The sequence below is a fragment of the Rhinopithecus bieti genome, unplaced genomic scaffold (assembly GCF_001698545.2).
Source record: "Rhinopithecus bieti isolate Rb0 unplaced genomic scaffold, ASM169854v2 scaffold_49762, whole genome shotgun sequence".
NCBI classification, from domain to species: domain Eukaryota; kingdom Metazoa; phylum Chordata; class Mammalia; order Primates; family Cercopithecidae; genus Rhinopithecus; species Rhinopithecus bieti.
This window is the reverse complement of record NW_016819845.1, coordinates 1,116,941-1,132,249: the sequence shown is the minus strand read 5'-3', so window position 1 is coordinate 1,132,249 and position 15,309 is coordinate 1,116,941. Positions and strand designations below refer to the sequence as shown.

The window sequence follows — 15,309 nt, the reverse complement described above, 5'->3', positions numbered from 1 at the left end:
AAAAAAAAAAAAAAAAAAAAAAACTTTTTCCATAAAACAAAAATACCATCTCCTACTTTCAAAAGAAAAATTATAATATTCTCATTGTAGTATTTATAAAATAAAAATACAATTTCTGAATAATGGCTGAAGTGGTTGTCCTTCTATAAAAACTCACTGAGGGCCTAACCTCACCTCATAAACTTTTTTCACATGAGTGAACATTATTAGCATTTACCTGGAAGCCAGCTTATTTTTTTCCTTCCTTGACCTTGGCCGGGCTGTTAAGGGAAGCTCACTGACTGGAGTCAGGTCACTAATCACCTTATTCAGTTTCCGAAGTTCATTGCCTATCTGGAGGAGTTTTTTAGGATTTGGAGTCAGGTCTTCTACATCAGTTCTCCGTGACTTCTTTACTGCATATTTTCCTATAAACAGTTTAAAAGAAGTTTAAGTTAGATCACTTTAATTAACAAGAGACACATTTTTCACAGCCACATTTTAAACCACTTCCCACCACTACCCTTTCTTTTCAGAAGTCTTGGCATGTTTCAGAAGTCTTAGCATGTTTAACAATCTATCCTAGAAGGGCTGGCCTCCTCTCCTTCCCATCTTGTGGCTGCAGGAAATGGGGGGGTGATATGGCAGAGTTCTAACTTTTTCCAAGCTCTTCCCCACCCTAGGCTTATAGTCTCAGCATGACAGATTCTTCATTATTTGCATGGCATACTAAGCATCTCAAATCTCAGGATGAGTAGGAGTTCAACTAAACACCAAAATCAGGACTAGGGTATAATATATAGTCAGAAGAAAGCTTGGAGATTTTACCCAAACCAAGATGTTTCTGATGTTATGTCTGAAAATTGTCAGACATACACATTTTTGTACTGAACTTGAAAATCCAACAAGTAAGCATAACCTTGTTTAAAAGCTCTTCTTTGGTTGCTTTGATAAATAACATTATAGAAGACCAAAGGAGTCTTGGTCTATCACTCTAGGCAAAAGGGATGGCTCTGTCCTCCGAACTCCTTCAACTTTCCTAGTACTCATCATATGCTACTTGGGATACTGACTGGACTTAATGTTTCATTTCTGGTAGAAAACTTATCTGAAGGCAAACACTTGGTAATTATTTAGTGAGCGACAATATAGTACACATGGTGGCGAGTGGAAAGGGAAAATGAGGCACAAACATACGTCAGATGGAATTCTTGTCCTCAAAAATCCTTAGCAACTCACATCTGTACGATGAGTGAATAACCTGTTTACTGACCATCACGCTTACTAGTAGTTCCCCTCCCCACTTTTCCAGTAAAGACTTGTATTAATTTTTTTTTTTTTTTTTTATTCAGAGCAGAAGAACTAGAAACTTTGGATTAATTTAAAAATAACATTTGTGGGCCGGGCGCGGTGGCTCAAGCCTGTAATCCCAGCACTTTGGGAGGCCGAGACGGGCGGATCACAAGGTCTGGAGATCGAGACCATCCTGGCTAACACAGTGAAACCCCGTCTCTACTAAAAAATACAAAAAACTAGCCGGGCGTGGTGGCGGGCACCTGTAGTCCCAGCTACTCGGGAGGCTGAGGCAGGAGAATGGCGTAAACCCGGGAGGTGGAGCTTGCAGTGAGCTGAGATCCGGCCACTGCACTCCAGCCTGGGCGACAGAGTGAGACTCTGTCTCAAAAAAAAAAAAAAAAAAAAAAAAACATTTGTACGGAATCACAATAAAAAGTCTGACCTACCTAAGACTGTCATTTTTAAAATTTTTTTAGAGACAGGATCTCACTCTATCGCCCAGGATGGAGCACAGCAGCACAATCACAATTCATCACAGACTCTAACTCCTGGACTCAAGTGATCTCCCGTCTCAGCCTCCCAAAGTGCTGGGATTACAGGCATGAGTCACAGCACATGACCTGACCTACCTAAGCTTATAAACTTCGATTCCTACTACAGGTATTCAACTCTTCTCTACTACTCCTTTTCTCCATAACCATCCTCCCTTTCTTTTCTTTCCTTGTCCTTTTATCCCCACTATGATTTGAATTCCAGTCCCCCCATTTACATTTAGATCTGGGGATTAGACAAGAATGTAAGACAGCCCGTTCACTTTCTCCTCAACCCTTTCTGGTTATAGCAACTGTGACAGGTCAGAAATCAGCAGCCTCCTGGTCATTTCCTGGATGGGGTAAGTAGATTAAGAAGGGACTAGAAATGAAATCATGTTTACATAGTCCTTCCTCCCTGCTTAGGTGAGAACTCTTAACACTGATAAAAGCTATTTGTGAGTGATGAAGAGTAGTCATGCAACGTAGCAGCTCTATTATAGTCCCCATCTCCAGTTTGCTAGGAAGGGTTGAATGTCTAGGTACATGGAGTAATAAGCAAAGCATTATGGATTAGTATCTCAACTTAATTAAAGTGACACTAAATATCTGACTGCAATCCCCTCTTACCATGATGTAAGCCATTTTTCTGATACATATTACTTGGCAAAGTATCTCGGTTCCACTCAGATGGTCTCAGCATCCTCTCTTGCTGTGATGGTGTAAGTTGTTCACTATACTCCCAGAAGTATCTTCTTTTACCTCTCTTCCGTGAAGATATTGAAGTCATCTCCTTCAGGTCTTCTACAGAATCATTTTCATAGCCTTAAAAAAAAAGGTCCCGCAATTTTTAAGCTCCATAAATTTCAATAAATCAATCAGAACAAACGAAAAGATCCCTTCTATTTGTAACTTGATACATTTCCTTGCATCTGAAAACATCACTGGCACGTCAAAGACAATAAAAACCAGGTCTATAAGAGAACTTTTATTATGTAAATCTCTAACTCATAAAACATTCAGAGATTAACATGGATAACTACACTGTTCATCTTCCTTGGGTTTCTCTTTAGTTTTTATAAGTTAGTATGCAATACTATTTTTATTATCTTCACACAGGATTGAGAGAACAATTACAGGATAGCCACAGGAATATCAAAAGTACTATCAGATAATGGTACTTAGATACATATACTATGACTTTTAAATGTCTTCCTTCTAATATTTATGTATCTGAAACATCTCAGAGAGCTATGTACATTTTTTAAATTATTTTTTCTTATTTTTCTCTTTTTCTAATTTAAAAAAAAATTTTTTGTAGGCTGGGGGCAGTGGCTCACACCTATAATCCCAGTACTTTGGGAGGCTGAGATAGGTAGATCACTTGAGGTCAGGAGTTTGAGACCAACCTGGCCAACACGGCAAAGCCCTGTCTCTACTAAAAATACAAAAATTAGCCAGGACATGGTGGTGCATGCCTGTGATCCCAGCTACTCAGGACGCAGAGGCACAAGAATCACTCGAACCCAGGGGGCAGAGGTTGTAACAAGCCGAGATTGTGCCGCAGCACGCCAGTCTGGACAACAGAATGAGACTCTGACTCTGTCTCCAAAAAAAATATATTTTTTTTTGCAGAGACAGAGGTCTCACTATGTTGCCCAGGCTGGTCTTAAAACTCCTGGGTTCACAAGCGGTCCTCTGGCCTCAGTCTCTGAAAGTGCTGGGATTACAGGCATGAGCCACCATGCCTAGCCCAGCTATATACATTTCTATGATAGTGTTCTACTGGGCAGAATTTTATGAGGCAGCATTAGTTTTCTTCCTACCTCTCATCCTACTTCTTTTGGAAAAGTATAAAAGATGACAGTTCTCATACTGGCTATCAGATAAAAAACTTACATGCCTATTCCAGTTAATATTTTATTGAAAGCTATCTGTATTAACTTCACTGTTTAAAAAGGGGGGATTTTCCTAAAAGGAAGTTTCAGAAAATACTTAAATTCTGAGTTGCTAGAACTGTTGGTCAGACCCAATACTGAATGACCTATAAATCTAAAATACCCTCAGAGAATGGCCACCTCTGATGTACTCCGGATCCTTAATGTTAGGTACATGAAGAAGAGGGATGAGCTGTGCAAAGAACATACACAATCCAAACCTAAGGTAACCAGGAAAACTTGGGCAGCATTGGCCATAAGTAAAATGGTCATTTTTCCTTCCTGAAAACATAAGGTGATGACATGTTTGCTTTGAGGAACTAGGTTTTCTCCAAACAAAGAATGAATCAGAAGTATGCTTCCATTTATATAGTACTCTGGAAAAGGCAAAACTATATGGACACAGTGGTTGGCAGGGATTGACAGTGGAGGAAAGGGATGACAATAAAAGAACATAAAGTGCCGGGTGTGGTGGCTCACGCCTGTAGTTCCAGGACTTTGGGAGGCTGAGGTGGGCGGATCACCTGAGATCAAGAGTTTGAGACCAGCCTGGCCCACATGAGGAAACCTCGTCTCTATTAAAAATACAAAAATTAGCTGGGCATGGTGGTGGGTGCCTGTAATCCTGGATACTCGGGAGGCTGAGGCAGGAGAATCACTTGAACCCAGGAGGTGGAGGCTGCAGTGAGCCAAGACTGTGCCATTGCACTACAGCCTGGACAACAAGAGCAAGACTCCATCTCAATAAAATAAAATAAAATAAAATAAAATAAAATAAAATAAAATAGGGATTTTGGGAGGTGATGAAACTATTCTGTATCTTGATTGTGGTGGTGGTTATATGATTACATGATTTGTCAAAACTCATAAAAGTGTACACTGTAAGGGGGTGAATTTTACTGTGTGAAAATTATGCCACAATAAACATGACTTTAAAAAAGGAATCAATTTGGAAAGCAGAATGATTTCTGAGCAACAGTTAAGACAAGCTTTTGTAGCACTGCTGGCATTAACAGCATTTTATTAGTGCACATGTGGTAGTTTAAAACAAAACAGCAAGCAGTGTGATGGTGACCCTTAGGCTCTTCTTAAAAAATGACGCACAAGTTGAGTGACACAATCATTTCTAGAAGTCTAATTTTTTAAAATTGTATTAGAATAAAGCAATGGCTTTGGCCTATTTATTTGTGCTTATGTTTCTTTTCAAATTATAGGATTTATTTTGTTCTAATTATCAATCCAATTTTGGAAAAGATGCAAGGGCCATATTGTGTCAACAGAAATGGCCTTGAAAAAGGCCGTTGTGGCCGGGCACAGTGGATCACACCTGTAATCCCAGCACTTTGGGAGGCCGAGGCGGGCGGATCATGAGTTCAGGATATCGAGACCATCCTGGCTCACACAATGAAACTCCATCTCTACTAAAAATACAAAAAATAAAAAATAAATAAAAAGGCCCTTGTGGCCAGGCACGGTGGCTCACGCCTATAATCCCAGCACTTTGGGAGGCTGAGGTAGGTGGATCACCTGAGGTCAGGAATTCAAGACCAGCCTGGCCAACATGGCGAAACCATCTCTACTAAAAATACAAAAATTAGCTGGACATGGTGGTGCACACCTGTAATCCCAGCTACTCAGGAGGCTGAGGCAGGAGATGACTTGAACGCAGGAGGCGGAGTACAGTGAGACGAGATCACACCACTGCACTCCAACCTGGGCAACAAGAGCAAGATTCTATCTCAATAAATAAATAAATAAATAAATAAACAAACAAACAAACCCTTGTTGCACTAGGTAAGCAAAAATTACTGGCTCACATAGATTACCCTAGTTTGACTGTGAACACCTCAACACAGGCAGATGCACCAACCAAAACACTCCCACCTTCCTATCAATGTCAGTAATTGGGTGTTCCACGCCTATATACACACATATATATAAATGCACACCATCCTTCTGGATACTTTACTTGATATACTCCCTTAGATAGTAACTACCTTTGCCTCTCTGCGGGCACCTGGATCTCTGGCAAAAAACCGTCCCTGGTTAGGAAGAAGGTTATCAGCTCCATTTATATGAACTAAAATGCTCATGGAGACTTGACATGATTTGGCACAGCTGGGACTAAGTCAGGCCCCATAACTCAAGGTGTCTTGCTCCAAGTGGGCTTCCCACTTTTCTTGTGCCTAATTAAATGATCTGAATAGATTTTTTCCTGCATATATTTCATGTCAAGTTTAAATAATCATGAAATGTTTTTATTTCTTCTGTCCCATCCAAATTAGTTACTAGTTTTATTACCTATAGGTAGGTGTTCAGCCTTTTTCCCAGAAGTATTTAAAAGCTATCAGTTTTCTTTGACTTAATATAGTAACGTTTTCTAATAGCATACACCATAAATTCACCATCACAAACACATTCTCTCTCTCTCTCTCTCTCTGTTGCCTAAAGCCATCCACCTTTCTTGGGATGGTGGTGTTGTCATCCAGGCTGGAATGCAGCAGTGTGATCACAACTCACTGCAGCCTTGACCTCCTGGGCTCAAGCAATCCTCCCACCTCAACCTCCAGAGTAGCTAGGGCTACAGGCACACACCACTACATTGGGCTAATTTTTGTATTTTTTGTAGAGACAGGAGTCTCCCTATGTTACCCAAGGTGGTCTCAAAGTCGAGCTCAAGCAATCTTCCCACTTCAGCCTCCCAAAGTGCTGAGATTACAGGCATGAATTACCATGTCAATACAGAGACTACCAATGTAAATATTTCTCAAACTAGGTTCCAAAGAACACTATTACCATAAGATATGGTTTTATCCAAAGTGAATTATGTACTCAGATAAGTTTAAAAATCTCTCATCCTGCATATCTCTCTTGCCAAATCAAAGTACACATAGACATGTTAAAAGACTCTAAGAAATCATAACAGTAAATAAACCCATTTAACACTAAGTTCCATGAAGATAAAGATGTCTACTTTTTTCATCTCTGTATAGCCAGTACCTAATATACACAGTGCCCACCACAAAAGTAGGCACTCAAAATTTTTTAAACAAATCAATGATTTTGTTTAATGCAACATTTCCCATTAGGGCCTTTCTCTTTTCTTTCCATGTGACAGATCATCATCCTGACCTAACTCATTCCTATCCAACATGATTACCAAAAAAGTAAAAGTAACAAATACCACATTTACTGCCTAAAATTTCAATCACACATCTCTGGTTAGTACAGACTGTCAATAAGCTGGTAAAGTCAACTGTGAAAATGTTTAGTGAAAATTACAAAATAAATTATCATTCTAGGAGCCCAATTCTTAGCCTTACAACCATGTAATTTCATGACCCCAAACAGTTGTAGCCTGTCCACAGAAAAGGCTCTATTAAAATTTGGGAGCCAATCCAGAAAAGAAACTAAAACTCCATTTTGCACCTTTCCTGAAACTTTGTAGGCTCATGAACTGTTGTAGCCAAGTGCCAAGAAACAGCATCAAGGGAGCTAGTCCTCACAAAAGGGCCTTTGTAAACTGTCAGCTATAAATTAAACCAATCAATCCACTCTAAACTAGGACTGAAGAAACTATAGCTATCCTTACTCTTTTGCTACGAAGAATTTCTTTCTGCTCCTCACCGGTACCTCACTTTTGCATCTTTAAAGTCAGCTGCTTAGCTCTTCTAGGAAAAGGAGAAAATTTTACTAGCAAATGTGAATAAAGTCCAAATAATACCACAAAATTAACACAATTTTGTGGTGAAAGCCTGCTGCTCATTAACATTTGTGAGAACTGTCCAAATAATACTAATCAAAAGGGTTTTACTTCAAGTCAACTGAAACTGAATGAATTAAATACCATCCACAAATTTGGAATAATTGTCAAATAGGTCCAAGAAGAGAACTTGACCCTGCCAAATGCCAGCTAATGTATAAAGCCACTGTCTTGTTATGTAAGAGCAACACGCTAACATATAAGGCTTCTACTAAGGTCAAGGGAATAGAATGTGACATGACAGGACAATAACAACTACAACACTAGTTCTGCCTCCCTGTGAGAGTCAAAGGGATGAGAAAATAAAAATGGCGATCAATTAACCATGTGATCTCCCTTCACAGACCTCCTTATCTCTCATCACATCCAGAGGGAATGAAGTCAAGGGATCAAGAATGAATTTAGAGTGGAGTTAAAGGTCAAAGAAAAGTATGGCCCCAAGCTAGCCCCAACAGAACCTAGTTACAGGCCTACCCCAGCACCAAGCCAGCAGCCGCAGACTTAGGCTCAGGGCTCACCCATCCCTGAAAACCTGGACTCCAGGCTCATACCCACAGTCCTAGTTGACAGGCCTGCCCCAACAGAACCCCATGCCACGCTGGTGCCTGTGGAGTCAGGACCAAGTCCACTCCCACAGATACACGTGCCAGGTAAGTTCTCGTAGATTCAGACTCAAAGCCCACCCCATTGCCGCGTCAGCTCCTATGGACCCAGGCTTCAGACTGACCCCAAATGACCCAGGCTCCAGGCCTGCTTCCACAGTTCCAGGCACCAGGATGACCTCTACAGACCCAAGCCTCAGGTCCACCTGCCCGCTGACTCCAGCAACAGACCAGCCTATCCAAGGACTCCAGGAGCAAACTTGCCTGCAGAGCCCTTCAGCAAGTCCACCCAGAACCTCTAGATGAGCTGACAAGCGAAGGGCTTTCCTTGACAAAGCCAGTCTATAAAGACTGGAAGAGGTGCCCACATGTTTAAATGTATAGACACCAATTCAAAGCTACAAGGATCACAAATGATCAGGGACAAATGACACTTGCAAAGGAAGAAAATTAAGCACCAGCAACTGATCCAAATAATGTAGATCTATGAACTTCCTAACAAAGAATTCAAAATAATTGTATTAAAGCAGCTCAGTGAGCAACAAGAGAACATAGACAACTATATACAATCCAGAGCTAAAGAACACAAGGACTAAAATGAAAAATTCCACAAGGCAATTCAACAGAAGACTTGATCAAACAGAAGAAAGAAGCAATGAGCTCAAAGACAGGTCATTTGAAATTATCCAGTTAGAGGAACAAAAAGAAAAAGGAATGAAAAAGAATAAAGTAAGCCTACAAGATTTATGGGACACCAACAAGCAAAATGAAACGCACATTATAGGAATAGTGAAAAGAGTAAAGAAAGAGAAACGGGCAGAAAGCTTATTTAAAGTAATAATGACAGGCCAGGCGCAGTGACTCACACCTTTAATCCCAGCATTTTGGGAGGCTGATGGGGGCAGATTACCTGAGGTCAGGAGTTCAAGACCAGCCTGACCAACATGGTGAAACCCCGTCTCTACTAAAAATATAAAACTTAGCTAGGTAAGGTGGTGGGCGCCTGTAATCCTAGCTACTCAGGAGGCTGAGGCAGGAGAATCACTTGAACTCAGGAGGCAGAGGTTGCAGTGGGTCATGATGGTGCCACTGCACTCCAGCCTGGGCGACAGAGTGGCAAGACTTCATCTTAAAAAAAAAACTTCGGCCAGGTGCGATGGCTCATGCCTGTAATCCTAGCACTTCGGGAGGCCGAGGCGGGTGGATAACGAGGTCAGGAGATCGAGACCATCCTGGCCAACACAGTGAAAACCTGTCCCTACTAAAATACAAAAAATTAGCTGGGCGTGGTGGTGGGCTAATGTTTTGTGGGCGTGGTCCCAGCTACTTGGGAGGCTGAGGCAGGAGAATGGCGTGAACCCGGGAGGCAAAGCTTGCAGTGAGCCGAGATCACGCCACTAAACTCCAGCCTGGGCGACAAAGCGAGACTCCGCCTCAAAAAAAAAAGAAAGAAAAAAAAAACTTCACCAAGATACATTATAATCAAATTCTGGAAAGTCAAAGACAAAAACAGATTTTTGAAAGCAGCAAGAGAAAAGCAACTTATCATATACAATGAAACTCTCATTTGAAAGCAGCAAGAGAAAAGCAACTTGTTATATACAATGAAACTCTCATAAGACTGTCAGTGGTTTTCTCAGCAGAAACCTTGAAGGCTAGAAGAGAATGAGATAACATATTCAAATTGCTGAAAGAAAAAAAACCACTGGGCTGGGCACGGTGGCTCACGCAAGTAATCCCAGCACTTTGGGAGGCCGAGGTGGGTAAAATGCTTCAGCCTAGGAGTGTAAGACCAGCCTGGGTAACATGGTAAAACCCCATCTCTGCAAAAAAAAAAGAAAAAAATTAGCTGGCTGTGGTGGCATACACCTCAGCTACTTGGAAGGCTGAGGTGGAAGGATTGCTTGAGGCCAGGAGATTGAGAGTGCAGTGAGCTGGGATCACGCCATTGCACTCTAGCCTGGGCAACAGAGTAAGACCCTGTCTCAAGAAAAAAAAAAAAAAAAACCTACAAAGAACACCATATCCAGCAAGCAAGCTGTCCTTCACAAATGAAAAAAACAAATAAAAGCTTTCCTGAGTTGGGAATGATGATGCACATCAGTAGTTCCAGCTACTCAAGAGACTGAACTGGGGCGATGCGTGATGGCGCATGCCTATAATCCCAGCACTTTGGGAGGCCGAGACGGGTGGATCACGAGGTCAGGAGATCGAGACCATCCTGGCTAACAGGATGGAACCCCATTTCTATTAAAAATACAAAAAATTAGCCGGGCGTGGTGGTGGGCACCTGTAGTCCCAGCTACTCGTGAGGCTGAGGCAGGAGAATGGCATGAACCTGGGAGGCAGAGCTTGCAGTGAGCCGAGATCACGCCACTGCACTCCAGCCTGGGCAACAGAGCGAGACTCCATCTCCAAAAAAAAAAAAAAGAGAGAGACTGAACTGGGAGGATTGCTTAAGCTCAGGAGTTCAAGACCAGCCTGAGTAACATAGTGAGACTCTATCTCTCAAGGGAAAAAAAAAAAAAGACTTTCCCAGAAAACAAAAGCTGAGGAAGCTCATCACCAGTAGGACTGCTTTACAAGAAATGTTAATGGGAGTTCTTCAAGTTGATATAAAAGGATGCTAACCAACAACAAGAAAACACATGGGTCAGGGGCGGTGGCTCACACCTGCAATCCTAGCACTTTGAGAGGCCAAGGTGGGTGCATCACCTGAGGTCAGGAGTTTGAGACTAGCCAGGCCAACATGGTGAAGCCCTGTCTTTACTAAAAATACAAAAATTTGCCAGGCGTGGTGGTGGTCGCCTGTAATCCCAGCTACTCAGGAGGCTGAGGCAGGAGAATCACTTGAACCCGGGAGACGGAGCTGCAGTTAGCTGAGATCACACCACTGCACTCCAGTCTGGGCGACAGAGTGAGACTCTATCTCAACAAAAAAAAAGAAAAGAAAACATGAAAGTATAAAATTAACTGTGTAAAAGTAAGAACACAGTCATATTCAGAATGCTCTAATACTAATACTATTTAACAGTGGTATGCAAAACACTTTTAATGTTAGTATAAAAGTTAAAAGAAAAAGGCATTAAAAATAACTATATATAAAATAATTTTGGCTATACATGGTGACTCACACTAGTAATCCCAGCACTTTGGGAGACCGAGGTGGGCGGATCACTCAAGGTCAAGAGTTCAAGACCAGCCTGACCAACATGATGAAACCCCCGTCTCTACTAAAAAAAAAAAAATACAGAAAATTAGCCAGGTGTGGTGGCAGGTGCCTGTAATCCCAGCTACTTGGGAGGCTGAGGCAGGAGAATCATTTGAACCTGGGAGGAGGAGGAGGTTGCAATGAGCCAAGATTGTGCCACTGCACTCCAGCCTGGGCAACAGAGCAAGACTCTGTCTGAAAAAAAAAAAAAAAAAGCTCTATATGAAATAATTTCTTAAGGGATACACATACACAATATGAAAAGATGTTAATAGTGGTATCAATAAAAAGTGTAAAGTGTAGATATTTTATATATATCAGAAGTTAAACTATTACCAGCCTAAAAAAGACGTTTCATGTAAGTCCCATGGTAATCACAAAGAAAAATCTGTAGTATAGATAACACAAAAGATAAAGGAATCAAAGCATACCACTACAAAAAACCCAACAAATCACAAAGGAAGACAGCAAAAGAGGAAGTAACAAAAGGACTATAAAACAGAAAACATTAAAAAAAAGGTAATAGTAAATCCTTACCTATCAATACCCAATAAAAAGATACAGAGTGGCTGAATGAATAGAAAACCAAGAACCAATTCTATGTTGCCTGCACATAGCCAGGCACAGTGGCTCACACCTGTAATCCCAGCACTTTGAGAGGCCAAGGCAGGTAGATCACTTGAGTCCAGGAGTTCGAGACCAGCCTAGGCAACAAAGAGAGAGCTCATCTCTACAAACAATACAAAAATTAGCTGGGTATGGGGGTGCATGCCTGTAGTCCTAACTACTCAGGAGGCTGAGGTGGGAAGATTGCTTGAGTCTGGCAGGTCAAGGTTGTAGTGAGCAGTGACTGCACCACTGCACTCCAGCCTGGGCAACAGAGCAAGACCCTGTCTCAAAAAAAATAAAATAAAAAATAAAAAGGATGCATGTAAGCTGTAAGTGAAGAAATGAAAAGAGATATTCCACGGAAACGGAAACCAAAAAGGGCAGAGTTGGCTATACCAACTATCAGACAAAACAGATGTTAAATCAAAAACTGTCACAAGAGGTGGCACACACCTATAGTCCCAGCTATTCAGGAGACTGAAGCCCAAGTAGTTGAGGCTGCAGTGAGCTGTGACAGTACTGGTACTGTCACACCAGCAGCCTGGGTAACGGGGTAAGATTGTCTCAAAAAAAAAAAAAAAAAAAAAAAAAAAAAAAAAAAAAAAAAACTGTCACAAGACAAAGAAGGTCTTTATATAATAATAAAGGGTTTGTTGATTCATCAAGAGGTTTTATATATATAGTAAATATATGTATTTCCATATCAAAGCACCTAAGTAAATGAAGCAAATATTAACAGAACTAAAGGAAAAAACAGATAGTAATACAGGGGACTTCAACACTCCATTTTCAACAATGGATAGATCATCAGAGTATCAATTAAGAAAACAATGGATCTGAATAACACTTCAGACCAAATGGACCTAACAGACCTATATAGAACATTTCACCTGACAGCAGCAGAATATATACTCTTTTCAAGCACAAACACAACATTCTCCAGTTTAGATCATATGTTAGACCACAAAACAAGTCTTAACAAATTTAAGAAGACTGAAATAACACCAAGTATGATATTTTGGCAATTGTATAACTAGAAATCAGAAGGAAAATTGGGGCCAGGCACGGTGGCTCAAGCCTGCAATCCTAGCACTTTGGGAGGCCAAGGCAGGTGGATCACAAGGTCAGGAGATTGAAACCATCCTGGCTAACATGGTGAAACCCCATCTCTATTAAAAATGCAAAAAAATTGGCTGGACATGGTGGTGGGCGCCTGTAGTCCCAGCTACTTGGGAGGCTAAGGCAGGAGAATGGCATGAACCGGGGAGGCAGAGCTTGTAGTGAGTCAAGATCATGCCACTGCACTCCAGCCTGGGCGACAGAGCGAGACTCTGTCTCAAAAAAAAAAAGAAGGAAAATTCACAAATATGTAGACATTAAACAACATACTCCTGAACAACCAATGGGTCAAAGAAGAAATCAAAAGAGGAACACAAAAATATGTTGAGACAAGCAAAAATGGAAACACAACATATCAAAACTTACAGGATGCAGCAAAAGTAAATCCAAGAGGGAATCTTACGGTAATAAATACCTATATCAAGAAAAAAAAGAGATCTCAAATAAACAACCAAACTTTATACCTCAAGGAAGTAGAAAAAGAAGAACAAATTAACCCAAAGTTAGCAGAAGGAAGAAAATAAAGATCAGAGCAGACATAAATGAATTGGACACTAAAAAGATCAATGAAGAGTTTTTTGTTGAAATGAAAACAAAATTTATAAACTTTTAGCTAAACTAAGAAAAAAGAAGACTCAAATAAAATTATAAATGAAAGAGGAGAAATCAGATTTAATACCACAGAAATGCAAAGAATCATCAAGGACTACTATAAACAATTACACACCAACAAATTGAATAACCTAGAAGAAACTGATAACTTCCTAGAAACATACCAAGACTGAATCATGAGAAAAAATAGAAAAGCTGAACAAACCAATAACAAGAAAGAACACTGAATCAGTAATTAAAAACTGTCAGCCGGGCACGGGGGCTCACATCTGTAATCCCAGCATTTCGGGAGGCCAAGGCGGGCAGATCACCTGAAGTCTGGTGTTCCAGACTAGCCTGGCCAACATGGCAAAACCTCATCTCTACTAAAAATACAAAAATTAGCCAGGCATGGTGGTGAGTGCCTGTAGTGCCAACTGCTTGGGAGGCTGAGGCAGGAGAATCACTTAACCCGGGAGGTGAAGACTGCAGTGAGCTGAGATCGTGCCACTGCACTCCAGCCTGGGTGACAGAGCAAGACTCCGTCTCAAACAAACAAACAAAAAACTCTCAATGAGTTACAAAAAACTTACAAAAACTTACAAAAAACTCAAGTATTGAAGGAAGAATGCCAATCCTTCCAAAGGAAATGTAGAGGAGAGAACATTTCCAAACCCATTTTATGAAGCCAGTATCACCATGATACCAAACCTAAACAAGAACACATGAGGTAAGAAAACCACAGTCCAGGCCGGGCGTGGTGGCTCAAGCCTGTAATCCCAGCACTTTGGGAGGCCGAGGTGGGCGGATCACAAAGTCAGGAGATTGGGACTATCCTGGCTAACATGGTGAAACCCCGTCTCTACTAAAAATACAAAAAAAATTAGCCGGGTGTGGTGGCGGGCGCCTGTAGTCCCAGCTACTTGGGAGGCTGAGGCAGGAGAATGGCGTGAACCCAGGAGGCAGGGCTTGCAGTGAGCCGAGATCACGCCACTGCACTCCAGTCTGGGGGACAGAGCAAGACTCCATCTCAAAAAAAAAAAAAAGAAAACCACAGGCCAGTATCCCTGATGGACATGGATGCAAAAATCCTCAACAAAATACGAGCAAGCCATATTCAACAGCACATTAAAAGAATCATACATCATGATTAAGTGGGATTTATCTTTGAGATGCAAGGATGTTTCAATATATGCATATCAACTAATGATATACCACATTAACAGACTGAAGGATAAAAACAATATGATCATTTCAATAGATATGGAAAAAACGTGACAAAATTCAACATGCTTTAAGATCTGAAAGAATTTGCTTAAAAAAATTCAACATGCTTTCATGATAAAAAACACTTAACAAATTACATATAAAAGGAACGTACCTCAACATAATAAAGGCCATACATGACAAACCAATAGCTAACATCATACTCAGTGATGAAAACCTGAAAGTTTTTCCTCTAAGACCAGGAACATGACAAGGATGCCCATTCTCTCAACTACTATTCAATATATTGATAATAATGTAAGTCCTACCTAGAGAAATTATGCAAAAGGAAAGGGAAGAGGAGGGAAGGGAAGAAAAGGGGAGAAGAAAGGAGGGGAGGGGAGGGGAAAGGGAGGGAAGGGGGGAGGAGACGGAAAAGGGAGGGGAAAAGGGAGGGGAGAGGAGG

At 41.1% G+C, this 15,309-nt stretch overlaps 1 protein-coding gene across 1 annotated transcript in view; it reads right to left on the bottom strand.

The window, feature by feature from the left end:
- LOC108519999 (CREB3 regulatory factor-like) overlaps window positions 1-15,309 on the bottom strand; it is a 50,832-nt gene that overhangs the window by 28,989 nt on the left and 6,534 nt on the right. The window contains 2 exon segments of the mRNA XM_017859272.1: window positions 218-407; window positions 2,436-2,630. Of these exon segments, the coding sequence (XP_017714761.1) occupies window positions 218-407; window positions 2,436-2,630 (385 nt within the window).